The sequence below is a fragment of the Symsagittifera roscoffensis genome, chromosome 8, assembly GCF_963678635.1.
Source record: "Symsagittifera roscoffensis chromosome 8, txSymRosc1.1, whole genome shotgun sequence".
Lineage (NCBI taxonomy): Eukaryota > Metazoa > Xenacoelomorpha > Acoela > Convolutidae > Symsagittifera > Symsagittifera roscoffensis.
Genome location: NC_087069.1, coordinates 18,241,032 through 18,268,704, shown reverse-complemented (window position 1 = coordinate 18,268,704; position 27,673 = coordinate 18,241,032). Strand labels below are relative to the sequence as shown.

Sequence of the window (27,673 nt, the reverse complement as noted above, 5' to 3'; positions counted from 1 at the left end):
TTTTGTGAAAACCAACACCCTCACACGCAATATACGATACAAAGTGATAAATTTTGCTCCTAGTTACAAATCATTTTTTCAAATAAGCTTCCTGCAACCATTTTGGAACGATTTTAAGACGGATTATGTTCCGTTTACACGTCGTAGTCTTTATACGATTGGCAATCTTTAAACCAGTCAAAATTTGTCTGAAGAAAAAAACCACCCCGAGCACAAATGTTCCGTTACTTTCGTATCAAAAGTCGGAACAATAAAGACTAGGCTACATTAAGTAATTCCGATTTTCCAATTGAGTGAACTTATTTGAATGACGTATTTGAATACTTAGTAGTGTATAATTTAAGCTTGTGAACCAGATTCTGAATGCTACTTAACGGCATATCCCATTCCATCATGTGAGACATCGCATTCAGCCATTGTACTCGTTTTTGAGCATTCAAAACTCTTTTTTTTTGTGGTCATTTTTGGCTAAATACCCGCTTTATCTTTTAATTTATACCCGCTCTATTATACCTAATAATTTAAGAGGTTAAGTAATTGCAGTTTTAAGGGATCATTATCCGTCAATGATGCTGTTCAATTTAATGCGCTGCCGATCATGGTACCATATCTGGTCATTTCGTGGTGCAACCGAACGTTCTAATGTAAGTTCTTGATCTTGACTTTTTTTCTCAAGATCATTGAAAATCCGAATGAAATACCAAACAATCGAACTTTCGGCATATATTGGAACATTTTTGACGAACAGCCGAAGGCTATTTGCGAGCGAGCGACGGTTCCACGACTATAGTCTCATGCCTACAAGTTTTTCTGCCGCTCTGCGCAAGACAAAGATCCTACTTTAACTTTCAAATTTTCATCAATTGTATTAAATATACTTGAAAAAAACAATCATAATGATTGCTCTTTTCTACAGGTTGATTTAGTGCTTTAAGTGCAGACAGTCCATGAGGCCCAAGAACATGAGTTCGTCTTTGGTGTCTTCGTCCAGATGGGATGCCTTCAGTCTGGCCTCAATTCTAGCTGCCTTTTCGTTGTCTGAAAAAAAAACACACGATGAAAAAAATATATATTTATAGCGCAAAAATTTCATTTGTCTTCTGAAAACGAAAAAAAATGTATGGGGAGTTTTTTTTTGGTAAAATTTTTTGTTCCGACATTTTAACGAATTGTTAAGCAACTATGACGTAGAGTGTAGTTTTTTCCAGCGAATTCTGACTACGTTAAAGAAAGCACATAGGATGGTATATGTGGTATCATATTATAGTGCTCTCAGTCCTGATCACTATCTGTTTTCCTCAACGGAGTCAGAATTCGCTGAAAAAAAAACACTCAGCGCCAAACTTTACCGGAAAACTGTACCATAACCTTTTTTCACTTTTGAAATTAAATTTCCGCAGTTGAGAAAAACTGGCTCGAAAATTTTTCATTTTTTTTTAGAGAACTTGACTAGATGTTGGCCTCCAAATTCGTTCAATTGCAATTTTACCGTTTTATGAGTTCTTATCATCACACACTCTTATTTTTTTCAAAACTTATTTGCCCATTTTCAAAAAAAAATTACAATTAACTTAGACAGAAATGAAAAACACTGAAAATCCTTCAGAGCATATAGATTCCTAAGCCAATGCAATTTTTGTAAAATCTTCAATCGTTTGAAAAATCAACTTTTAATTTAACAGCAGGTGTAATAACGATAGTTTGAAACCAAATTGGCTAGAAAAGTTAACATAGAACAGAATACACTAATAATTGCAAAAAAAAACGAAATTTTCAAAAAATACCTTTTTGAAAAAACTACACCATTCAAAAACTTCCCAATATTTTTCTTCTGAGACAGAGTTACTAATTGGATATAATACCACACCTCTGATGAGTTGTTTCAAATTGGTCTCCATCTGCATGATTCTCTCTGTACTATCACTGCGCACGAATGGGGGAGCTGGAACAGAACAGGGGGAGCATCATCATCAATCAACCAATCAGATCCCTTCACTCACTTGATCATATCGGAATCACTAAGTCTAAACATCAATCGACACATACCCCAAAATACATAAAAACAAATGCCATTTCTAAATTATGACTTGAAGTTAGGCATTGTAGAATGGGAAGGAATTATGGCGTAGGGTTTTGTTTCCTCGCATAACCAATTTCCTCAAAGAAACATTTAAGGGCAATCGATTGTGGCTTTATTTTGAAGCCCCTTTTTAGAAGTGATTTAGGTTCTAATACGACATTTAAAAGTAGTTCCTTAGAGTTCAAAAAAAACTAGTCCGCGTCAAGAAAAGTTTAAAGAGAAAAATGAAGAAAAATGTTCAGAATTAAATCCCTTTAGCCGGAGTGATAATCAAGCATATCTTCTATAGGACTACAAAACATTGATTTAAGCTCAAAAAATTAAGTTTTTATTTGACATCTTTATTAAAAAGTTCAATTAAAGTTTCTTCTTCTATTTAAGTTTCACCCTGTCCAACTTGAAAAAACTAATTTAAGCCCACTCACAGTGCATCTCATTAGAATCCACAATAAAGAATGTAAACGTGATCGAGCATAAAAATTTCAGATCGAGTATAAAAATTTCAGCAAGATTTTGAACAAGATCAGAGGCATTATTTTGATCTTCTGTGAAAAAATTGAAGAGAAAAAAGATTACATTCTGACGCTGATACGAGGGTTATTATATAATATTCATACCTGGTTTTTTGGGTTTTGGTGGCTTGGCCTTGTAGTTCTTCCCCAGCTTCGCTTTCTGCTTCTGATGAATGCGTTTTGTGATTTCATCGATCCAATATCTGAACAAAACATCAATGTACAGCATATTCATTAGAAATATCAAATGCAATAATGACATTTAACTATGAGAAGGACTCTAGTTTCTATGAAAACTATTATAAGAGTGTTCTTGAATCAACCATGCACTAAAACGACTTTTTTTGTTTCGGGAACTTCTTTTGAGTTTGAAATTTTGACCTACTTAGCGGTTTATTGTGTGTGTGTGTGTGTGTGTGTGTGTATGCAAGTGTGTATGTGTGTGTATGTATGCAAGTGTGTATGTGTGTGTGTGTGTGGGGGGGGGGGGGGGGGTGTTGTATTTGGCGTGATAGAACTCACTTGAGTCCGTATGGTCCGTGTGCGTGGTTGCAGGGGGGATAGTCGTCCTGGTGTTTGCGTGGGGTGTAGTGGTACAGCTGTTTAGGATCCTAAACAAGCCGCAATCATTTAAATTAATCAACCCAAGTCAATTTAGAGTAAAAATAGTCAATAAGCCTAATTAAATCTAATTAACACGCATCAAAGTAAATATAAATCCATAAAAAATTACCAGCAAATGTTTCAATCGGTATTGGGGTGGGGATTAAATACTCTCAAAATTAGTTATATTGGCGCCGAAAGTGCCTTTAGAACGTTTTTGAGGTTGGTCAGCCAAAAATGGATGTCGTAAAGTTAATTTAGCAACCAGAATTTGAAAAAGAAGCAGTCAACCCCAACCCCCCCCCCTTCCCGCCCACATCTCGGCACGCTACTGTACTCACAAATATCTTCTCCTCTTCATGAATAGTATCAGCACCTTCCCCAAATGAGTTGGTGTCGGGTAGAAACACACGAGTGGAAATGTCTTCACTGAAATTGTTATAAATGAATAAAAGAGTAACAGTTTGAAGATTCTAAGGAGCATAGGATCAAGTTAACATCCTCCCCTCAGATAATTTGAATCCTCCCCTCTGTGAACTTGAACAAAATTACTTATTTGGTTTCATTGTTTTTTAAAATTATTGGTTCACGCTCAAACTCTTTTTTTTCGGTTCCAGAGGGGAAGGGGGCTTTAAAGAGTCCAAGGCTTTATTTAAAAAAATTTAAACTTGAAAAAAACCCATTCAATATGTGCGAATCCTTTTTATCCATTGAAGCAGAATTCGTCATGATTTATTATGATATCAGTTTTTATCAGCCCATGTAGACCTACAGATGTGACTCGGCTTGGTCCTGCATGCGTCTCTGCCACCCTGGACTCACGAGGGGGGCGGTGCCTGGTCTGATCTTGGAGTGGTTGTGGTTGTGGTTATGCTGATGGTGACATCTCCTGATTCCATCTTCACATTCCTGATCATTAAGTTGCGCCTCTTTTTCTTGATCCTGGGAAGTGGTTAAAATAAAATAATAAGTCAAAAATCAAAAATGTTTTATTATTATTTTTTAAATCAAAATAAGTATGATTGTTTGAATAGCTGATTGAAAACGCCAGAAAATGCAAAACTTTTGAAATAAAAGCGCGAGTTAAAAAAACCTGAAGTCAATTACTTATAAACTACTTAGCCCAGTTAATATCAATGAAGAAAGTAAATTGAATTCACCATATAACATAAAACTTTTCGGAATTAAATTCGTTTTATGTCGTCAGTACACATAAGTAGCAATTAAATAGTGGAGAGGATAACAAAAAGGCATTGTTCGAGCCCACTTAAGGGCTGCCAATTTCAACATAATTAAAAATTTTAGATTTTTGGATATCATGAAATGCAAAACCAAATTGAAATGAAAGTATAGAGAAAAAAATCAAGAAAAGCTGTCAGTTCAAATTGCGCATCTTTCCACGCAATGTGAGCCAATTATATCAGTTGCAAGACATCAATCAGAAAGGGAAAAGTAGTTTAAAAATTCGGTATTTATGCCCAGAATTCAATATTTTTGTTTTAAAAAAGCTTTTCGCACAAAACAGAAAGTCCAGACGGTCGTTTTTTGAATATTTTTTCACTGTTTTTCCTGGCGTACTCGACAGCATTCATCCAATACTTAAATTGAAAAAAAAACTTTGAAAATTGTTTTTCTAAGAATAAAAAATCTCTCAAAAAAAATTCAAAGCTTTTTTCTCGATAACCTGAAATTTCAAACGACCAATTTTCAGCATGAGTTTGCAACCCTGACTGGCAAGCTTTGGTATATCTATCCAAATTTTTAGGAAAGACATAAGTAAAATGTTTACTAAAATACATTTAGTAAACTCGAATTTTTCAAATCTATAAATATCTTTCAATTTTAATTAGTAAATTTCATTGAAGCTAATTTCATTACAGTTTTCTGGTGATCACTGACTTTGCACAAAATTTATTTTTAATATTTGTCTTTCTAGTGGTTGATTGAAAATAAAAGCTGCATATCTCGCAGCGAATGCCCATGGATTCTAATTGTTTATAATGGATTCCCGAGACAAAAATAATCCATTATAATCCATTAAAGATGTAAAATTCAGACCACGAAATCGATTATATTGCCATTATAATCAAATATAATCAGTTTTATTTTTAGAACTAAATTCTATAAAACGGTGGTGGGTAAGCTGGGGGGAGGTGTGGGGCTAAACTGGGGGATGTGACAATCATTAACCCCCCTCCTCCAAAGTCTACCAATAAATAAGATCCCCAATGTTCATCCATAAGGGGGGGGGGGGCAAATGGCGGAGGAGGGGTGGGGGGGGGGGGGGTAAAGTAAAGGGGGATAAACTGAGATGAAATTAAAAAGTAGAGACAAAAAATATAAGTTTTTTATGTGAAATGTAACAATGTAACTTTTTATGAGACGGAATACGTAGCAACTGCACTATACACGAAATGAGATAGCTTTGAGAAAATTGTAAATATCATGATTAACCCCTCAAAAAAATCAATCATAATCGATTAAAATCAGTTACAATTTTTTATATTGGCATACAAAATATTAGGATTAAAGTATATTAGATAAATATTAGATATAATTAATTATAATGGATTATATTGACATTAAATTTTTTTAGGATTATAATACATTTTCAAGGAATTATAATAGATTTTTTTGTAATTTTATAAATACTGACCATATTATGGCAAAATAATAGATTATGATCTATGGGTGCTCGGTGCGGTACAGGTTGTTAAGCAAACCAATTGCATGCGAAAGTTCGTAGACAAAAATATCATGACCGGAAAATTTTTTTTACTGAGAACTAAACACTTTCGTCTGATTGTTTAAATTAATCAAGGCGGTTTTGTCGACCTTTAAAGTAAACTTAATGAATATAAGCAGATCAAAAAAGTTTTCAGAAAGACTAATTTATTGTTTTTTAGGTTCAAAGTTATTGCTATTACATATCTGTTGTCTGGAAAAAGAGGTGTTTTTTTTTAATATTCTTTAAGTTTTAATTAAATCGGTGATGTGTATCAATTAGCAGTACTTGTAATTTGTTTTGTAACCAACTTAAAAATATGTTGTTTGTTTGAACACTTTGATATCTATCTGGCAAATAATTCTGGAACCATTGGAGAAAAAGTCCCTTGAGCTTACGATATAGAAACTTGTGATCAATTGTACTTTTTTCAATTCAAACAAAAAATAACCACTCAAATAGTCTTTTTGACCTGTCCGAGTTTTTGTTTTTACTTTTGCTAGATCAAGAAAACAAGCAATTGCCACCAGAAATCGAATTGCTCGCTGTCTAGTTTTTTTAGATCGAATTGCTCGCTGTCTAGTTTTTTTAGATCGAATTGCTCGCAGTCTAGTTTTTTTAGATAGAGTTTAAAGAAGTAATTGTGCACTCTCAAACTCTGCAACTGATTAAGTATTGAGCGATAAGAATTAACTTGCTTCCTTTTTTATGCAGCGGTATCATATTTGCTAAATTCAGTTTATTTTCTAATTTCCACTGTTAGTTATGGGAGACAGGTAAGGTATGGAGCTGTAACATTCTTTGCATTTCTAAGATTCACTGACCTTCGCCATCATTTTAAGCAAAAAAAAACAATCACTCAAAAAGTGAGGCAAAGAATGGTGGGGGATAACTCAAGAGATCCACAATTTGCAAACGATAGAAACAACCTCAAAAATAACCAAATTTAACCTTGATTTGCTGCTGTTGTTGTTGTTGCTGCTGTTGTTGTTGTCGCCACTGCAGATTGCGCTGGTACCCTTCGCTGTCCATTTTCACCCCAATCTCAATGTCATCCCCACTAGCTCTCTTGTACACTAACAGGACAACAAACGAAACTATCACGAGGGTAAAAAGAAAATCACAAAATGATTTTTTTTTGTTTTTTCTTGTCTCAACCCCCCTTACTCCACTCGGCCACGGCTGCTCAAGGTAAAAGGCTAAGCAACGGTAAAGTGAAGAGCCGGAATTAGCTCACATATCACTTCTGTTCTTTGTTTTAGAATCATTGAAATGCAATAACACTGTCTAAAACTTTTTTTTTATCACTATTGCCAGAATTTATAAGCGTTCTTTGGGAGTTTCGAATTTTTAAGCGTTCTTTAAGCGTTTCTATCGAAAGGTCGGATGTTCGAGGCCCACCATGATCCGTGCTCGTTGCTTTAGGGTGAGGCAACATTATCCAGCCCAGAAAAATAACCAAAAAAAATTGCATGTAGTTCTTAAGCAGGGGCACAACAGCGGTTCGCCGTGATGAGCTGTACAGCTCGTATGTTGGTCCTATCCCTCGTGAATAAATGATCTTAAGTTTAGCCATCAATGAGGAGTTTTTCAAAAAATGGGTTTGCAAAAATCAAATAACTGTCTATGGTTGGTTGTGCCAAATCAAAAACTTTTCCACAAACATATTCATAATTTTTCTTGGCAACATGAAATTTAAATTTTTTTTCTACCTCTCAAAATTTCCTGCTTTGTACTGATGTGCAGTCTGGTTTTGGGCGGAGACACACAACTCAGAGCCCCGTCGACACCCCCACTTCCCTCCCTCGTTTTCCCACCATTCAGTCCCTCTCCCTCCCCTTCATCCCCAGTGTCTGTTGCGGTTGTTGCGGTGTCTGACCTTGTGCACCCACACTCTTGTCCGTCCTTCAGTTTGACCTGAATAGGAAAAGGTTGAAAATATTGGATCACCACCAAAAACCCACCTAACATAAGATTAAGCTTTTGGAGTAACGATTGGTTTAACAGTCCTATCTAAAAACGCCAAATATGTTTGCTATACCAAAATTTGTCCGTACGCCGCGTGAATTGTGATCAGAAGTTTACTAAGTATAAAGTGGCAGGCGAGGGAAAAGATAAAGAGCCAAAGTATTTTTCGTTTTTTTTCCAGCACATGTGAGTTTGAATAATTCCCACCACCTTTGAAATTCTATTTATTTGTGTCTAATACAGCAATAGTTCTGTTCATGATTAGAGTAACAGTCAGCATCTTGCTGAAAATTTTTTTGAATCTTTAGATGCAGCGGTTTACCGGATCGTCTTAAAGTGGCAAAGGTCAGTGGTGATCTTTAGAAACCCGTCAGCCTATTCAGCTCTATTTCAAAATTACTGAAAAAATTATACAAACGACTAATGTCGTTCATTAAAAAGAAACGCTTTTTAAAAATGAAGCAGTTTGGGTTCCAACCCTGCGATCATGTGTTCATGCTTTGTTTTGTTTCACAGAGTTCTTGAAAAAATTCTATTGACGAAAAGTTTTTCGGAAAAATTAGTGTTGTTGATCTTAAGAGATGCATTTGACACAACATATTACACCATTTTGTTTAAAAAAACTGTACTGCTTTAGTTTTTGAGGAAAATTTAACCAATTTTTTATAAGAATTGTTTAACTGATCGTAAACATGTTAATCATGGCAGCGAAATTTCGTTTGTTATACCAATCCGATTTGGTGTGCCCCAAATTTCCGTTTTGGGACCTTTGCTTTTTTTCTTTATATACCAACGATGTGCCTGATGTTGCAATAGTTCAAACCTTGTTCTTTTTGCTGATGAAGTCACATTATATAATGATTATCGCAATGCTAATAATGATTTGATAAAAACTCTAAAAAGTGTCCCAATCGGTTTAACAAAATCATTTGACCTTCAATAAGGATATATGTGCATGTGTTAACTTTGTGAAAACTTCTCAGTTCAAAGATGACACAATTGAATCTATTTTAAAATTTAAAAGTCTGTTAAGTATCTAAAATTCAAATAACACATTAGCAATTTGAGAAAAACATAGCGGTTTTTTGAAGTTTTGTTTAACGATAAAGAGTTTTGCTCTAAAATTGGATGACAGCAATTATGAAAAATTCCACAAACTGTAATACAAACAAACTAGAATCAATCAAAATATCATGACCGGATTTTGACGGATATTGGCACATTGTAAGCGCGTTCTTAAGTCTCATTTTACCGTTTTATGAGTTCTTATCATCACACACTCTTATTTTTTTCAAAACTTATTTGCCCATTTTCAAAAAAAAATTACAATTAACTTAGACAGAAATGAAAAACACTGAAAATCCTTCAGAGCATATAGATTCCTAAGCCAATGCAATTTTTGTAAAATCTTCAATCGTTTGAAAAATCAACTTTTAATTTAACAGCAGGTGTAATAACGATAGTTTGAAACCAAATTGGCTAGAAAAGTTAACATAGAACAGAATACACTAATAATTGCAAAAAAAAACGAAATTTTCAAAAAATACCTTTTTGAAAAAACTACACCATTCAAAAACTTCCCAATATTTTTCTTCTGAGACAGAGTTACTAATTGGATATAATACCACACCTCTGATGAGTTGTTTCAAATTGGTCTCCATCTGCATGATTCTCTCTGTACTATCACTGCGCACGAATGGGGGAGCTGGAACAGAACAGGGGGAGCATCATCATCAATCAACCAATCAGATCCCTTCACTCACTTGATCATATCGGAATCACTAAGTCTAAACATCAATCGACACATACCCCAAAATACATAAAAACAAATGCCATTTCTAAATTATGACTTGAAGTTAGGCATTGTAGAATGGGAAGGAATTATGGCGTAGGGTTTTGTTTCCTCGCATAACCAATTTCCTCAAAGAAACATTTAAGGGCAATCGATTGTGGCTTTATTTTGAAGCCCCTTTTTAGAAGTGATTTAGGTTCTAATACGACATTTAAAAGTAGTTCCTTAGAGTTCAAAAAAAACTAGTCCGCGTCAAGAAAAGTTTAAAGAGAAAAATGAAGAAAAATGTTCAGAATTAAATCCCTTTAGCCGGAGTGATAATCAAGCATATCTTCTATAGGACTACAAAACATTGATTTAAGCTCAAAAAATTAAGTTTTTATTTGACATCTTTATTAAAAAGTTCAATTAAAGTTTCTTCTTCTATTTAAGTTTCACCCTAAAAAACTAATTTAAGCCCACTCACAGTGCATCTCATTAGAATCCACAATAAAGAATGTAAACGTGATCGAGCATAAAAATTTCAGATCGAGTATAAAAATTTCAGCAAGATTTTGAACAAGATCAGAGGCATTATTTTGATCTTCTGTGAAAAAATTGAAGAGAAAAAAGATTACATTCTGACGCTGATACGAGGGTTATTATATAATATTCATACCTGGTTTTTTGGGTTTTGGTGGCTTGGCCTTGTAGTTCTTCCCCAGCTTCGCTTTCTGCTTCTGATGAATGCGTTTTGTGATTTCATCGATCCAATATCTGAACAAAACATCAATGTACAGCATATTCATTAGAAATATCAAATGCAATAATGACATTTAACTATGAGAAGGACTCTAGTTTCTATGAAAACTATTATAAGAGTGTTCTTGAATCAACCATGCACTAAAACGACTTTTTTTGTTTCGGGAACTTCTTTTGAGTTTGAAATTTTGACCTACTTAGCGGTTTATTGTGTGTGTGTGTGTGTGTGTGTATGCAAGTGTGTATGTGTGTGTATGTATGCAAGTGTGTATGTGTGTGTGTGGGGGGGGGTGTTGTATTTGGCGTGATAGAACTCACTTGAGTCCGTATGGTCCGTGTGCGTGGTTGCAGGGGGGATAGTCGTCCTGGTGTTTGCGTGGGGTGTAGTGGTACAGCTGTTTAGGATCCTAAACAAGCCGCAATCATTTAAATTAATCAACCCAAGTCAATTTAGAGTAAAAATAGTCAATAAGCCTAATTAAATCTAATTAACACGCATCAAAGTAAATATAAATCCATAAAAAATTACCAGCAAATGTTTCAATCGGTATTGGGGTGGGGATTAAATACTCTCAAAATTAGTTATATTGGCGCCGAAAGTGCCTTTAGAACGTTTTTGAGGTTGGTCAGCCAAAAATGGATGTCGTAAAGTTAATTTAGCAACCAGAATTTGAAAAAGAAGCAGTCAACCCCAACCCCCCCCCTTCCCGTCCACATCTCGGCACGCTACTGTACTCACAAATATCTTCTCCTCTTCATGAATAGTATCAGCACCTTCCCCAAATGAGTTGGTGTCGGGTAGAAACACACGAGTGGAAATGTCTTCACTGAAATTGTTATAAATGAATAAAAGAGTAACAGTTTGAAGATTCTAAGGAGCATAGGATCAAGTTAACATCCTCCCCTCAGATAATTTGAATCCTCCCCTCTGTGAACTTGAACAAAATTACTTATTTGGTTTCATTGTTTTTTAAAATTATTGGTTCACGCTCAAACTCTTTTTTTTCGGTTCCAGAGGGGAAGGGGGCTTTAAAGAGTCCAAGGCTTTATTTAAAAAAATTTAAACTTGAAAAAAACCCATTCAATATGTGCGAATCCTTTTTATCCATTGAAGCAGAATTCGTCATGATTTATTATGATATCAGTTTTTATCAGCCCATGTAGACCTACAGATGTGACTCGGCTTGGTCCTGCATGCGTCTCTGCCACCCTGGACTCACGAGGGGGGCGGTGCCTGGTCTGATCTTGGAGTGGTTGTGGTTGTGGTTATGCTGATGGTGACATCTCCTGATTCCATCTTCACATTCCTGATCATTAAGTTGCGCCTCTTTTTCTTGATCCTGGGAAGTGGTTAAAATAAAATAATAAGTCAAAAATCAAAAATGTTTTATTATTATTTTTTAAATCAAAATAAGTATGATTGTTTGAATAGCTGATTGAAAACGCCAGAAAATGCAAAACTTTTGAAATAAAAGCGCGAGTTAAAAAAACCTGAAGTCAATTACTTATAAACTACTTAGCCCAGTTAATATCAATGAAGAAAGTAAATTGAATTCACCATATAACATAAAACTTTTCGGAATTAAATTCGTTTTATGTCGTCAGTACACATAAGTAGCAATTAAATAGTGGAGAGGATAACAAAAAGGCATTGTTCGAGCCCACTTAAGGGCTGCCAATTTCAACATAATTAAAAATTTTAGATTTTTGGATATCATGAAATGCAAAACCAAATTGAAATGAAAGTATAGAGAAAAAAATCAAGAAAAGCTGTCAGTTCAAATTGCGCATCTTTCCACGCAATGTGAGCCAATTATATCAGTTGCAAGACATCAATCAGAAAGGAAAAAATAGTTTAAAAATTCGGTATTTATGCCCAGAATTCAATATTTTTGTTTTAAAAAAGCTTTTCGCACAAAACAGAAAGTCCAGACGGTCGTTTTTTGAATATTTTTTCACTGTTTTTCCTGGCGTACTCGACAGCATTCATCCAATACTTAAATTGAAAAAAAAACTTTGAAAATTGTTTTTCTAAGAATAAAAAATCTCTCAAAAAAAATTCAAAGCTTTTTTCTCGATAACCTGAAATTTCAAACGACCAATTTTCAGCATGAGTTTGCAACCCTGACTGGCAAGCTTTGGTATATCTATCCAAATTTTTAGGAAAGACATAAGTAAAATGTTTACTAAAATACATTTAGTAAACTCGAATTTTTCAAATCTATAAATATCTTTCAATTTTAATTAGTAAATTTCATTGAAGCTAATTTCATTACAGTTTTCTGGTGATCACTGACTTTGCACAAAATTTATTTTTAATATTTGTCTTTCTAGTGGTTGATTGAAAATAAAAGCTGCATATCTCGCAGCGAATGCCCATGGATTCTAATTGTTTATAATGGATTCCCGAGACAAAAATAATCCATTATAATCCATTAAAGATGTAAAATTCAGACCACGAAATCGATTATATTGCCATTATAATCAAATATAATCAGTTTTATTTTTAGAACTAAATTCTATAAAACGGTGGTGGGTAAGCTGGGGGGAGGTGTGGGGCTAAACTGGGGGATGTGACAATCATTAACCCCCCTCCTCCAAAGTCTACCAATAAATAAGATCCCCAATGTTCATCCATAAGGGGGGGGGGGGGCAAATGGCGGAGGAGGGGTGGGGGGGGGGTAAAGTAAAGGGGGATAAACTGAGATGAAATTAAAAAGTAGAGACAAAAAATATAAGTTTTTTATGTGAAATGTAACAATGTAACTTTTTATGAGACGGAATACATAGCAACTGCACTATACACGAAATGAGATAGCTTTGAGAAAATTGTAAATATCATGATTAACCCCTCGAAAAAATCAATCATAATCGATTAAAATCAATTACAATGTTTTATATTGGCATACAAAATATTAGGATTAAAGTATATTAGATAAATATTAGATATAATTAATTATAATGGATTATATTGACATTAAATTTTTTTAGGATTATAATACATTTTCAAGGAATTATAATAGATTTTTTTGTAATTTTATAAATACTGACCATATTATGGCAAAATAATAGATTATGATCCATGGGTGCTCGGTGCGGTACAGGTTGTTAAGCAAACCAAACGCATGCGAAAGTTCGTAGACAAAAATATCATGACCGGAAAATTTTTTTTACTGAGAACTCAACACTTTCGTCTGATTGTTTAAATTAATCAAGGCGGTTTTGTCGACCTTTAAAGTAAACTTAATGAATATAAGCAGAGCAAAAAAGTTTTCAGAAAGACTAATTTATTGTTTTTTAGGTTCAAAGTTATTGCTATTACATATCTGTTGTCTGGAAAAAGAGGTGTTTTTTTTAAATATTCTTTAAGTTTTAATTAAATCGGTGATGTGTATCAATTAGCAGTACTTGTAATTTGTTTTGTAACCAACTTAAAAATATGTTGTTTGTTTGAACACTTTGATATCTATCTGGCAAATAATTCTGGAACCATTGGAGAAAAAGTCCCTTGAGCTTACGATATAGAAACTTGTGATCAATTGTACCTTTTTCAATTCAAACAAAAAATAACCACTCAAATAGTCTTTTTGACCTGTCCGAGTTTTTGTTTTTACTTTTGCTAGATCAAGAAAACAAGCAATTGCCACCAGAAATCGAATTGCTCGCTGTCTAGTTTTTTTAGATCGAATTGCTCGCTGTCTAGTTTTTTTAGATCGAATTGCTCGCAGTCTAGTTTTTTTAGATAGAGTTTAAAGAAGTAATTGTGCACTCTCAAACTCTGCAACTGATTAAGTATTGAGCGATAAGAATTAACTTGCTTCCTTTTTTATGCAGCGGTATCATATTTGCTAAATTCAGTTTATTTTCTAATTTCCACTGTTAGTTATGGGAGACAGGTAAGGTATGGAGCTGTAACATTCTTTACATTTCTAAGATTCACTGACCTTCGCCATCATTTTAAGCAAAAAAAAACAATCACTCAAAAAGTGAGGCAAAGAATGGTGGGGGATAACTCAAGAGATCCACAATTTGCAAACGATAGAAACAACCTCAAAAATAACCAAATTTAACCTTGATTTGCTGCTGTTGTTGTTGTTGCTGCTGTTGTTGTTGTCGCCACTGCAGACTGCGCTGGTACCCTTCGCTGTCCATTTTCACCCCAGTCTCAATGTCATCCCCACTAGCTCTCTTGTACACTAACAGGACAACAAACGAAACTATCACGAGGGTAAAAAGAAAATCACAAAATGATTTTTTTTTGTTTTTTCTTGTCTCAACCCCCCTTACTCCACTCGGCCACGGCTGCTCAAGGTAGAAGGCTAAACGACGGTAACGTACAGAGCCGCAACCAGCTCACATATCACTTCTGTTTTTTTTTAGAATCATTGAAATGCAATAACACTGCCTAAAACTTTTTTTTATCACTATTGCCAGAATTTATAAGCGTTCTTTGGGAGTTTAGCCATCAATGAGGAGGTTTTCAAAAAATGGGGTTTTCAAAAATCAAATAACTGTCTATGGTTGGTTGTGCCAAATTAAAAACTTTTCCACAAACATATTCATAATTTTTCTTGGCAACATGAAATTTATTTTTTTTCTACCTCTCAATATTTCCTGCTTTGTACTGATGTGCAGTCTGGTTTTGGGCGGAGACACACAACTCAGAGCCCCGTCGACACCCACACATCCCTCCCTCGTTTTCCCACTATTCAGCCCCTCCCCCTCCCCTTCATCCCCAGTGTCTGTTGCGTTTGTTGCGGTGTCTGACCTTGTGCACCCACACTCTTGTCCGTCCTTCAGTTTGACCTGAATAGGAAAAGGTTGAAAATATTGGATCACCACCAAAAACCCACTTAACATAAGTAAAAGTTTCTGGTGTAACGAGTGGTTTTGAAGTCCTATCTATAAATACTAAATATGTTTGCTATACCCCAATTTGTCCGCAGGCCGCGTTAATTGTGATCAGAAGTTTAATAAGTATAAGGTCGCAGGCGAGGGAAAAGATAAAGAGCCAAAGTATTTTTTTTTCAGCACATGTGAGTTTGAATAATTCCCACCACCTTTGAAATTCTATTTATTTGTGTCTAATACAGCAATGGTTCTGGTCATGTTGTCATTAGTAACAGTCAGCATTAGCAATTTGAGAAAAAACATAGCGGTTTTTTGGAGTTTTGTTTAAGGGTAAAGAGTTTTGCTCTAAAGTTGGATGACAGCAATTATGAAAAACGCCACGAAACTGTAACACAAACAAACTAGAATCAATCAAATTATCATGACCGAATTTTGATGGATATTGACACATTGTAAGCGCGTTCTTAAGTCTCAAAAACGCAAAAAGCTCATAAATGCATTTTTGTTTTGGTCATTGAAAATGGGGAAGAATTTTGTTTTCGGATGTGTTTCAGTTTTTTTTTTAGAATGGGTCAAATTGAAAATTTTAGAATGGGTCAAAAATACGCCGCAAGATTTGTCACCAGTCACTACTTTTTTATCTGTTTAATTTTTGTTCTGTTTCGAGAAAATAGAGTGAGCCAGCATGCTTTTTTTTGCTTTTCAGTCAAAACAAATAGCAAAAAAATCATCGAAATGTATAGAGTGATGCATAAAATTAAAGTGCTTCACTTTTAATTAAAATATTTTCCTAGTATCAAGTAAAACCTGTTTAGAATTTTACAGTTTCAGTTCAGTTTTGAACAAGTAACCAAGCGAGCAGGCTTATCACAGACTGATAAGCCGTTAAAAACTATTTTACGCCTGTAAAAATATATTTGAATGATTTTGTAGCGCTACCGTGCAAAAAAAAACACTCTAAAACTTGGAAAACGAATGTTCTGGTTTTTATAATACTTTATTAGTGATTTTTTTGTTTTTTTTGTTTTTTCCGACAAAAAATTTTTGCCTGAAATTTTTTAGGCGTGTCTAAAATGTCTAAATGTTTGGTTTTCTTCACAACTCGCACAAAAAACGACTAAGCATTTGTGTTTGCAAAATTTCTCATAAAAACTTCTAATACTTTTATGCCTATTGACTTTTATATTTTAGTTAAAAGGTTTGGAAGAATGCTTTAGATCCGTCCGCCTTTTCCTGGCTAAATATTGAAACAAGTCAGAAAAGGAAGTAATGTGATTTTCTGAATGCAGATTTTTTATAATATGGCTAAACAGCTCAAAACGCTGAAAATATATGTTTTTTTAGTAACCAAGTGGCTTGGATTTTGAAAACACGAATTCGTTTGGCTCTGTTCAAGACCAGATAGATCAAAAAGAAAAGAAACACGTTAAAAGTAATCCCGAAAACATCTAAGCACATAAGTTTTTTTCGCCGTTGAAAGGTACGAATGTTTTCATGTTCATCTCGACAGCTCCTGTTTATGCTTTTGCATATCTCAAAAAACAGTTTTTCTGAAACCCACTCAACAGTAGATTTCATATTATTAATGAATACAAATCTTAGAAACTAAAAAAATATATTTGAAAAATCTCCTTTTTTGATAATTCATGGTTGAATGCTTGTCCATATCAAAAAAACTCCCTTTCTAATTGGCGAACTAGGAGACTCTAGTTGGCGAACTAGGAGACTCTGGCGAAAATTTAAAATGCAATGATGGAGAAAATCTATGCCATTGGTATGTCTAGCAATTTTGGTCAACACGAACGCATCAGCGCATTTATTTTGAATTTTTAGGTCAAACAAAAACAACAAAAAAATCATAGATATTTTTATCAATCAAAAAATTGCTATCTTTTCGCGAACTTTATCTGTTTGAGTTTTTTAAAAATTAGATTATAAGTTAGCCTGAAACCAAAAACTTGTTGCAAGTAAAATTTTGCCAAGATCGGCAAATTTGTTTGTCCAAGGTAGTTCAATCAGGTGATTTTTTGCTACTTGGATGAAAAGTTTGGCCTTATCAGTCCTTAGCTTACTCAATTCAATATGTACCAAATCTTTTCATAAACCTTCGAATTTTGCAAAAATTTTCAAATGCCTTGAGTTTCACTCCCGTTTTCCTAAACTAGCAGAAAAATTGAACAAATTAAAAGAAAATTTGGAACCAATTTTAACATGAGAATAGAGTTACAGGAGTTTTTAATTGATTATGTATTCCCGTTTAAGAAAAAAAATTAAGACCGATAATTGAATGCCAGTTGTTATTCCTTATTTCTCACTATCAGGGCTGATTGAAATTTCGAGATCTCCCGCACCAGAGTTTTAAAAGAAATAATCGATTTTAAGGGATTATATTGGCAAAAAAATTAAACAATTTAACAGATTTGGGACCCATTTTAACATGAGATTTGATTTTAAAGGAGTTTAGTCGATTTTTTATCCCCTATCATAAAATTGAGAAAAAAGCTATAATTGATGATTGAATGACAACTATAATTCCTTTTTGGAGACTATCAGAGCGACTACAAATCTCAAGAGCTCCCGCACTAGAGTTCTATTGGAAATAAATGATTTGAATTGATTATATTAGCAGAAAAATTGAACAATTTAAAAAAGTTTTGGTATCTCTTTGAAAATGAGAATTGATTTCTAGGGCGTTTTAATCGATTATGTATCCCCTTCCAAAAACTGAGAAAAAAGCTAAATTGATAATTGAATAACAGTTATAGTTTCTTTATTGTCACTATCAGGGCTGATTGAAATCTCGAGATCTCCCGCACTAGATATCTCTGTTAAAAAATCATTATAATGGGTTATAGCGGCAGAAAACTAAAATAATATAAAAAACTTTTGGGTCCCGTTTTAACATGAGAATAGCTTTTCATGTGATTCGAATCGATTATGTATTCCCGTTCAATAAATTAAAAAAAAAGATAAGTGAATGACGGTTAAAATACCCTTTTTGTCACTATCAGGGCTGATTGAAATCACGAGATCTCCCGCACTGGCCTTCTATTGGAAGTTATCGATTTTAATGGATTACATTGGCAGAAAAATTAATAAAATAAAAAAATTTGGGACCTATTTAAATATAAGAACTGATTTTCAGGGGATTTCAATCGATATTTTTTACCCTTGTAGATTTGAGGAAAAAGCTCAAACTGATAAGGGATAGATAGTTATTATTCCATTTTCAACACTATCATGGCTGATTCAAGCCTCAAAATCTCCCGCACTAGACTTCTATTGGAAACTATCGATTTTAATAGATCGCATCGGCAGAAAAATTAATAAAATAAAAAAAATTTGGGACCTATATAAATATAAGAACTGATTTTCAGGGGATTTCAATCGATTTTTTTACCCTTTCAGAAAATGAGAAAAAAAGATAAAAATAGATTTTTGCATGACAGTTACAATAATTACAATAACTTTTTTTGTCACTATCAGGGCTGATTCAAATTTCGATATCTCCTGCAGTATATTTCTGTTGGAAGTAATCGATATTAATGGATTTTATCGGAAAAAAAAAACAATTTATAAAAATCTTGGGACCCATTTTAATGAGAAATTGATAATGGATAGACAATCATTATTCCATTTTCAACAGTATCATGGCGTTAATTCAAACCTCGAAATCTCCCCCACTAGAATTCTATTGGAAATAATCGATTTTAATGGGTTGCATCGGCAGAAAAATAAATAAATTTAAAAATTTTGGAACCCATTTAAATTTGAGAATTGATTTCTAGGGGATTTTATTCGATTATATATCCCTATTGAATTAAATGAGAAAAAATGTCTTAAATTGATAATTGATTGACACTTATAGTTACTCTTTCAACACTATCAGGATTGATTCAAATCTTCCCGCACTAAAGTTCTAGTAGAAATGTTCAGTTTTATCGGTTGATATCGGCAAAAAAATTTTCGGGACGCATTTAAAATGAGAACTGAGTTTCAAGGGATTTTAACCGATTATTTATCCCCTTTCAGAAAATGAGAAAAAAAGATAAAGTTGATATTTGCATGACAGTAACAATACCTTTTTTTTGTCATTATCAGGGCTGATTCAAATCTTGAGACCTCCCGCACTAGAGTTCTATGGGAAATAATTGGTCTTAACGGATTATGTCGGCAAAAAATGTAACAATTTAAATAACTTTCGGGACCCATTCAATATTTAGAATGGAATTTGAACGGAATTTAAAAAATTCTCTGTCAAAACAGAACCGGATATATCCCTTTTAATCGATTCTTTTCCAATTTGGTTTCATCATATTTGACCTTTTTGTTCGTATGAGCCATAAAAAATGTTTATTCTTTGCAAATGGGAAAAGTTTTCTCTTTTCTGCTCGTCCCCCTGTCTCAACCCTTTGTACTCATCTCCCTGCCTCAACTTTCCCACCCCACGCTCCTTTCCAAACCCCCCTTCCCAACCACCCTCAAGATGTTTAATGGCTTGACCTTAAAGGGGCTAAACATAGGATGGGGGACAGGGATCGAAGGAGCGACATAAATTGGACAAAGGGGCTGTAAAAAATAGCTTGAGGAACCCAAAAAAACGGTGAATTGAAAACAAAAAATTGGTTTAAAAAAAATTGAACAAATCTGTTTAGGATTTTATAAGATTCTGTGATAATTTCCAAAACTATTTTAGTTTCTTAAGAATTTTTGAACGGAAATGTTTGTAATTTTATATCGTAAAATCACAGACTCAGCCACAACAACATGTAAAACAAAAACAAACATAAAAAATCAAGGTGTGGGTAGAGCCAAGTTTTGTACCAGCTTAATCTCAATGAACTGACCTTAACTGGGTTGAAGGGGGGTTTGTGTTTGTTGCGGTTCAGCTGGGGCACTGAGGCAGGTGCTGTTTTGGGTCGTCTGATCTGTTTGATTAAGTGCATGTATCCACTCCCTCCAGCTACGTGGCGTCTATACTTCCCATCTTTGCACGTATTCTTAACCAAAAACAGATTTTTATTTCAAAAAACGAAGCAAAAAATTTAAAAAGAAATCGTGATTCACTTTTTGAAAACAATTATTCCTCGTCTAACTTTATTCTAGGATTTGAATTCAAAACTGAATGTGACAAAAGGAAAATTAATTTTAGAAGAATATCGGACATTTGGTTAGAAATTTTTCACCCGCCTAGTTTTTCACCCACCAGAACTCAGTCTGTGCCTTATTTGCTACTCAGTAAATTACAAAAGGGGCTCAGATACTGGTGCATTTGCAAGATCTAGCTTAAACTGCACTCTTTTCAAACCAAGTTTTTACACCAAACAATTCATTCTGAGTCATTATTCATTCCATGATTTTTCCTTGTTAGAAACTCTTCTTTTGCGTGGTCTGAAAGTGAAACCCAATTTTTAAGCATAGAATGGGGGCTAACATCGACTTGTGGCTTGATGGAGCTGGCAACAAGGAACTGGGGTCTCTGCAGTGCCTCATGATTCCCTCCTTCCCCGTACCAGTCCACTCTCTGTTTATGAGGAATTGTCGGAGTCCGAGGTCTCCCAGCACCCCATCGCATGTCCTCATGATGCTGGGACTAAAACTCCAGCTTAAGTTGACTAAATTTAATTTACCGAAAAAGTTTGAATCAAATTATACATAATTCAACAAATTCTTGAGAGGACAGACAGCAGGATCATAGGGGAATCGCCAAGCGTCTGCCCCTAGCCTCTCTTTCTGGTAGAAACTGTAAGAGTCTAAGTTTTGACTGTTTTTAGTCTCTTTGATGAAATTTATTAACTTTGCCAAAAACTGTTTCATACTTTGGCACCACTCGATCCGAAACATTTTAAGCTTAAATATGCGATATGTTTCCAAAAAGTTTCTCAAATAGGTCACCTTCATTAAAAATTAAACCAATCAGGGCTTTTGGGGGCTTGAATAGTGAGTGCTTCAAAATTCCTGCGTTGGAAAACATAGATAAGCTTCCAGTTATCCACTCCGATAGGGAATTATTCGAAAACATAGAATAAATTAATCATTTTTCTGTCTAAATAAATCAAATTAGATCTTCCAACCAATTTTTAACTCAGAAAAACAGCTGAGCTGTGAAATGCAATTTTTGGATTGGCTGAAAATCCAACGTGGAACTTTGTTAACTTCTCCCTAATAAGTTGTAGGGGGAGGGATGATAGCTTGAATTAAGACCAGAACTGTGTTCAGAATGAGTTACCTGGAAGTGGAAATGAGTGCGTGTAGCCCATCGGTCTTGATTTTGAGTCTGCACATTACCCCAATCCGCCTAAATTAGTCGTTAGTTTTAATTTGTTTACAATCTACTTTCAAAAAAAAATTTCCACAAATTGCCTTTGACAAGACTAGAGAAGTAGTCCGATAAGAGATGGAAAAAGTTAACTGAACTGAGGATAAAAGTTGACCCACTTCAAAATTTGGTGAATATGAAAAAAAAACTCACAAAAAGAAAAGAAACCCGTGTTGACCATCCTACAAAACTTTCCCCTATCTTAGAACTTCTTCTGAGATTTAGTAGAAAATTTCCGCGATCTTACAACTTTCTTTTAACAAAAAGATGGTAACATTTTTCCAAAGCTCAAAAAAACTTTTTAAATGTGTTTCTAGAACGTAATAGCATTTAAAACTCAATTTTGAAAGTTTTTTTTAACTAAATTTATGCATATAAACATTTTTAGTTATCAGCTGAACCTTACTACACAAAGCTAGTGGCTTATTTATTAAACTCATGAGCGAAACGAGCTGTTTGGCCTCTGAGTTTCTTTTATTGTACTCTGCGTCAGCGGAGAAATTTTAAACTGGTTCGAAAAAAAAAACTGAAAATGCACATACAAAAAACCTATCTTACAACTTTCTTGCAAGAAAAGTCACTATCAATTTTCTTAAAAGAAAACGTCCCTATCTTGTGACATTCTAATTTTGTGGATGTAAGATTGTTCTAAGCAAAATTCTTTGATGGCAGCTTTTTGGCCAACCCGGGAAAACGGAAACTAGGATAACCAAAAATTTGGCAAATAATTCTGAGCGTTTTTTCAACATTTCAGATTGCAAAATTTTCCATTACATTTTCAAAATTTATGAGAAATATAACACCGGGCTTGCTAATAAAAAATCCACGAAGAAGTATTAAAAAAACATATAGTTTTGGCAGGGTAAACCAGTAATACGTTTCATACAAATTTCACTGAACTTCAAACACACAATCAGACACTGAACGCCGGATATTCAATTTTCATCGCAGAAAAACATTAGGAGGCCAAACTGTGGCATTTAAGCTAGTTTTCTTTGCTCTTCTTTGTTGTTTTTGGAGGTCTATGGAGTAGTGTTCGCCTTAAACATAAATCCCATTTTTTCAAAATGAACCACCTTTACACGCTGCTTTATTGACGAAGTGTTATATTTTGAATAAAGCACGTTTTTAATAACACGCCTCAGTTCAAGTTGGAACGATTTTTATGACAGATTCTATCTCCATTTACGCGTTTTTAGCACAAAATATTTCTGGCGTTATTTGTCCAAATTGTCAAAATTGGCACTCTTTGGAGCCACATAATTCTACAAAAACCATCGCAGGCAAAAAACACTTTAATTTTGAGCTCTTTTGACTGGAGAAAACAACACCCAGAGCGCAAGTATTCCGTAATTTTCATCGAAAGTCCCAGCAATAATATACGTGTTTAGTAAAATTACTCTACCGCTGGTTTCGCAGTTGCAAACAGAAAACGCAGTTGCAAGCGGAATTTGCGAATTGCAAGCGGGATCTTCGAAATATAAGCGAAATCAGAATAGTGTGAATGAATTTTTTGGGTGCCGAGAAAAAAAAATTATTTCGGAAAATTTGATTTTAAGTCAATTCTAAACTAATTTTTTTAAATTCCATGCACGATTTTTCAATCTAAAACAAACGCGCTGTGATTGCACTGTTTGATAAAATTAACCGAATTTGAAAAAGCTTGATTGATAACTAAAATTTTGTTTCGCTCGGTAATCAGATAGTTAAATTCCATTTTCGAAATGTTAGAGATCAATCACATTTTTCAAGACTTTTTCTTTTCTTGCTGACCGAGAATGGAGTTTCCCTCCCTTTTAACAAAAAAATGAACTGATTTTTAAAATAAATCAAAAGTCAGATCACAAAAAAGTTACGTTCCCAGACTCAAAAAACAGAGATGAAAGCAACTAAGTTGAAAGAAAAGTTTAAATAAAAAATTCTACCAGAATCAAGGAAAAACTTCATTTCAAAAACACAGTCGAAAAACACAAATACAAATTTTGAAGACATAAAAACATTTTTACAATTTATTTAGGGTAACCAAGCCGAAAACCGTTGTAGACAGCCTTTGAGCCGAAAACAAAAAAAAATAAAAAATTGTGGTCATAAAAAAAACTTGGAGTAATTAAGTTTTAAAATGATGAGTTTTTGCACCACAACCGAACTAAAGTTTTTTAAAAATTACGAAGTATTACACTTTAAACGACTCAAGATAAGTTGAATAAGCCAATACATAGTGAGCCAAAACCTTGTAGGTTATAAGAAACATTCAAATAAAAAATAACAAAAAAAATGCAAAGCCAAGGGATATTAAACTTCAAAATACAGGAGAAAATCAACAGAACATGCCATTGCACGAAAATTGCTTGCAGCACAAGAAATTTTTGGAATGTGGCAACGAAACCGACAAAACATAAGCAGACAAGCAATAGGTGGACGATGTAATTTTTCCCTGGAGAAAATTGAGACTAATACATAATGAAAAATCGCTCCTAAAATACATGCTGGCACTTTTCGTCTTTTCGTGTAATATAGCAACGGTAGTTGGCCTTCTCTAATGGATTCATTTTTTGTCTCATTGTGTGTCTTTTTTCCATACTCTTCTGAACTTCACGTTTTTTTATTCTTGTCACTTCATTTTGATCACACTGCATTTTTTCAATAACAGATTAAACATATTTTGCCTTTGAATGACAGATTTTACAAGAAAGACTGAGAAAAATGCTTTTGAATTTTTTGGTGAGTTTGTTCTTAATACGTGTCTTCTAACTGGTCATTTTTGTATATACTTTGATTTTCGTCTGATTAAGTTCATTCGCAAAACAATGACAAGCTTTTTTTTCAATAATGATATTTTTTCAAGAAATTAGAAAAGAAATTAGAAAATCAATAATATATACTTGAACAAATCATAGCTAAAATTAGGTGTTTTAATCAACTGCACCTACTCTAATCGGCCTTCCAGTTGTAGATGCAGCAGTCTTCGGTCTCTCTGCCCTCCTATGGTAACTTTGCAACTCATTCGGCTCTCCGTGGGGAATCACAGTTCGTTGGGAAACAGTTTTAGCACTCTGGACTCTGATTGGTCGATGTGGCGGTTTGGGAGTGTTGGGGTTGGTTGAGTTAGGAAGGCTCAGAAACCTTGTAAACCATTAAACCATTTTCACTTCTTCACTCACTAATTTACCAAACAAGATTCTCTATAAAAACTTCATTAAATTTTCAAAAGTTTCACCAAAACTTGACTGAAAAAAAAAAACGTTTTTCAATAACTTCTTACCATATAACCAAATAAAATTGTAAAGAAAAGCTAATATATAACGTTTCACTCACTGATCAGTTGTTTTATTATTTGCAGTCTCATTTTCGTTAATTTCGTTTTCTTCTCGTGTTTTTTCAATTCCGTCGTCGTACTCCCCCCGCCCTGGCGATTCATCGGGGCTTCCATAAGCATCGTCGGTCCTCGGAACCACAGGTGTTATTCTACTGATCTCCACAGCTTCTTCCATCCCCTTGCCCCTCCCCTTTTTACCGCTCCCCCCTTTCTTCCTCAGTCTTTTCACCCCCTCATCTACTTCAATTATTGCACCCCCACCTTGGTTGTAGGCGTTAATGCGAGGCGAGAGTGGGGGGTCTGTTTTCGATTTTGATGTAGGTTTGTGAAGCATTTCTTGGTACTCGTGCACTATTCCGTCAAGTGAGGGTACAGATACGAGGAATACGGGTCCTTCCTAGTCGTGAAAAAAAACAAGTTTCAGTCAATGTGTCGGCAAACATTTTTTCGGTCAGTGACTCAGAACAAATATAAATAGAACTGCCTTTTTTGATATCTCGAACCATATTATTACTCATTTCAGCAATAGTTGGCAATAATCTAACTTTTATTTTTTGTCAGCAAATCCAACTAAGATATTCATCTAAACATGCTCATTTTAACTTCTGAAACTAATATTTAACTTCTTCACCTCGTGATAACCGTGTCAAAAAATCTAATTAACCTGAAAAGCCCCATTATTTGACTAGAGTTAAGACCATTAGGGCCGCCAGTATTGCCAAAAAATTGTCTTCAAAAATAAAAAGGTGGATTCAAACTAATGAATGAGGTCATCTTGGGCAAGCACACACAAAAAATGAATTTTGACTGTTCTAAAAAGTCAAGTTTAGGACAACTAAGAAAATCATCTTAGCATGTCGAAAATGGCAATCTCAAATTTAATGGACGAATTTGGTTGTTTGGACAAATTTAATTTTAAGCTTCTGTCATATAATGACGTAACAATCGAATTCATTTATCCATAATAGTGAAAAAAGTATGTGCGAGCCGTTCAGGTCTTTACAGAGAACACCCGATGTGCCTCTGAATAAAAAATGTTTGTTTCTTTTTTTTTTGGTAATTGTCGCTAAAAATTTTACTGAGAATTGCTGACTCATCATAACATGCAACGAGCGTACGGCTCGTTGTGGGCCTCGAACCTGCAACCCTTCGTTCGCGAGGCGGTTACTCTACCCTCTTTCTCCTCTTGCTCCTGAAAGTATTTACTAGCCTGTGCTCCGGGGTTTTTGTGTTTACTGAAGAGCTGTGCTTTTCGACTGTCCACTTTGAGTCCACTGCTGAAGCCATGACTCATCAGCAGTCCCCCTCCCACCCCTTTGTTCTCATTGCCAAGAAGGGCCTCTCTCCTCTCTCTGTATCTGTTGTGAGCTGATACACTTCTTACTTTCCCACCTAGATAACCAAAGCATCTCTTTTGAGCACCATATTAGCGGAGGACTTTTCTGCATAAATGACTTTTTATATTAAATTGATGAAAAAAATTGGTGAAATGTTTTAAGTTTTCAGTTTTTTGGGCGACGAGTTCTTCGAGACTATTTTGGGGTCTTAAGCACTAAACGGCCCAAAATCAAATTTTCTACATCGTAAGCTGAAAATTATGCGATCGAATTTGATTGGGTAAATTTAGCCAATCAAATTCAAGTTAGACGGTCAGGCATTCCGATCAACCTTTCCAGCAGATAAAAATATTAGCTGAAATTTCCGCAAAGATGGAATTCTGTAAGATAATCAAATTAATTTTGAGTTACTTGTGAAACCTTGCCGGAACAAGAAAAACTCAATAAAATGGCTTGACAACAAAAACTCAAATAAATAATTCGGCTAATAATTTTATCTGCTTGAAACGGCAGAATTATTTCATTTGAAATGGCAGAAAAAAATTCAACCACATTAATTTCAGTTCAAGAGATGAAGAAATAATGATTTTGGGCCGTTTAGTGCATAAGACCCCTTTTTTGTAACAAACTGTGTGACTCTTATTCTACTAAATTAAAGATAATGGATTTTGGGCAATCAGAGAAACGAAATATACCCTTTGAAAAGCGTTAATCATTGATTTAGAGTGATTACTTCACAGCAAATATAGTATAATATGATTTCTTATGAGTTTAAAATACTGAAGTGATAAAGCCTAAACTTAATAAAAGTTTTATAAAAAAGGCCGTCCTGTCATCAGGCAGTTTTGCCCACGCAAAGATCACACGATAGGCAAAAAAAGGATATCTTATGATTATCACAATTTACTGTGTTTTATATTGTTTCGGGCTGCGAAAATTTTTGAAAAAATTGTTAATTGCGTCTTAAAAGCATCAAAAAGGCCAGACACACTTTGCACAAGCCTGAATTTTTATGGGTTTAACGCGTTGTTTAGGTATGAAAACCAAAGTAAATTCGCAGGTTGGTGAAACAAAAACAATTTCTTCTTTTTGCATTAAGGAGAAGGCTAAAAAGATCAAAAAATAAAAAATATCAAAATATAAGCATGCCTTGTATGTAGTTTGAAGTGACTTTATAATGCACACTGTCAATATCAGTCTGAACTTCCTTGTCCTCCACACAGTTCCCCCCTCCCCGACTGGACTCCCCAACTTCTCCCTCGCCCACCCCCTGCACCCAATCACGCGGAGAGGGTGTTTTGGAGGGGGAGAGGGACCTTCCAGATCCTCTTCGGGTTCTGTCTCTGTGGATGGGGTTCTTTGCTGTGCCAGATTTAGGCCTGTCTAAGGTTTTAGTTAAGTCCAAAGGGTAGTCGCTAACTTGAAGCAT

General features: G+C 34.5%; 4 protein-coding genes across 4 annotated transcripts in view; 1 reads left to right on the top strand and 3 right to left on the bottom strand.

Annotated features, from left to right (window-relative positions):
• LOC134852943 (nicotinamidase-like) overlaps positions 1–27,673 on the top strand; it is a 484,331-nt gene that overhangs the window by 102,315 nt on the left and 354,343 nt on the right. The gene's annotated exons all lie outside the window — the stretch shown is intronic.
• LOC134852940 (uncharacterized) overlaps positions 1–27,673 on the bottom strand; it is a 343,687-nt gene that overhangs the window by 166,642 nt on the left and 149,372 nt on the right. The window lies entirely within an intron of this gene.
• On the bottom strand, positions 909–9,555 carry LOC134853493 (probable serine/threonine-protein kinase kinX). Its single transcript, XM_063869494.1, has 9 exons — positions 9,514–9,555; positions 7,633–7,837; positions 6,872–6,996; positions 3,968–4,137; positions 3,537–3,624; positions 3,115–3,203; positions 2,698–2,795; positions 1,868–1,942; positions 909–1,038 (listed from the first exon to the last, which is right to left on the bottom strand). Exons 1-9 carry the CDS (start codon positions 9,553–9,555, stop codon positions 923–925), a joined length of 1,008 nt encoding a protein of 335 aa, XP_063725564.1. The 3' UTR covers positions 909–922.
• Positions 9,547–27,673, bottom strand: LOC134853492 (uncharacterized). Its single transcript, XM_063869493.1, has 14 exons — positions 27,394–27,673; positions 26,118–26,299; positions 24,907–25,304; positions 24,522–24,714; positions 21,502–21,570; positions 20,707–20,865; positions 20,120–20,272; positions 15,023–15,227; positions 14,493–14,617; positions 11,592–11,761; positions 11,161–11,248; positions 10,740–10,828; positions 10,339–10,436; positions 9,547–9,675 (listed from the first exon to the last, which is right to left on the bottom strand). Exons 1-14 carry the CDS (start codon positions 27,671–27,673, stop codon positions 9,656–9,658), a joined length of 2,229 nt encoding a protein of 742 aa, XP_063725563.1. The 3' UTR covers positions 9,547–9,655.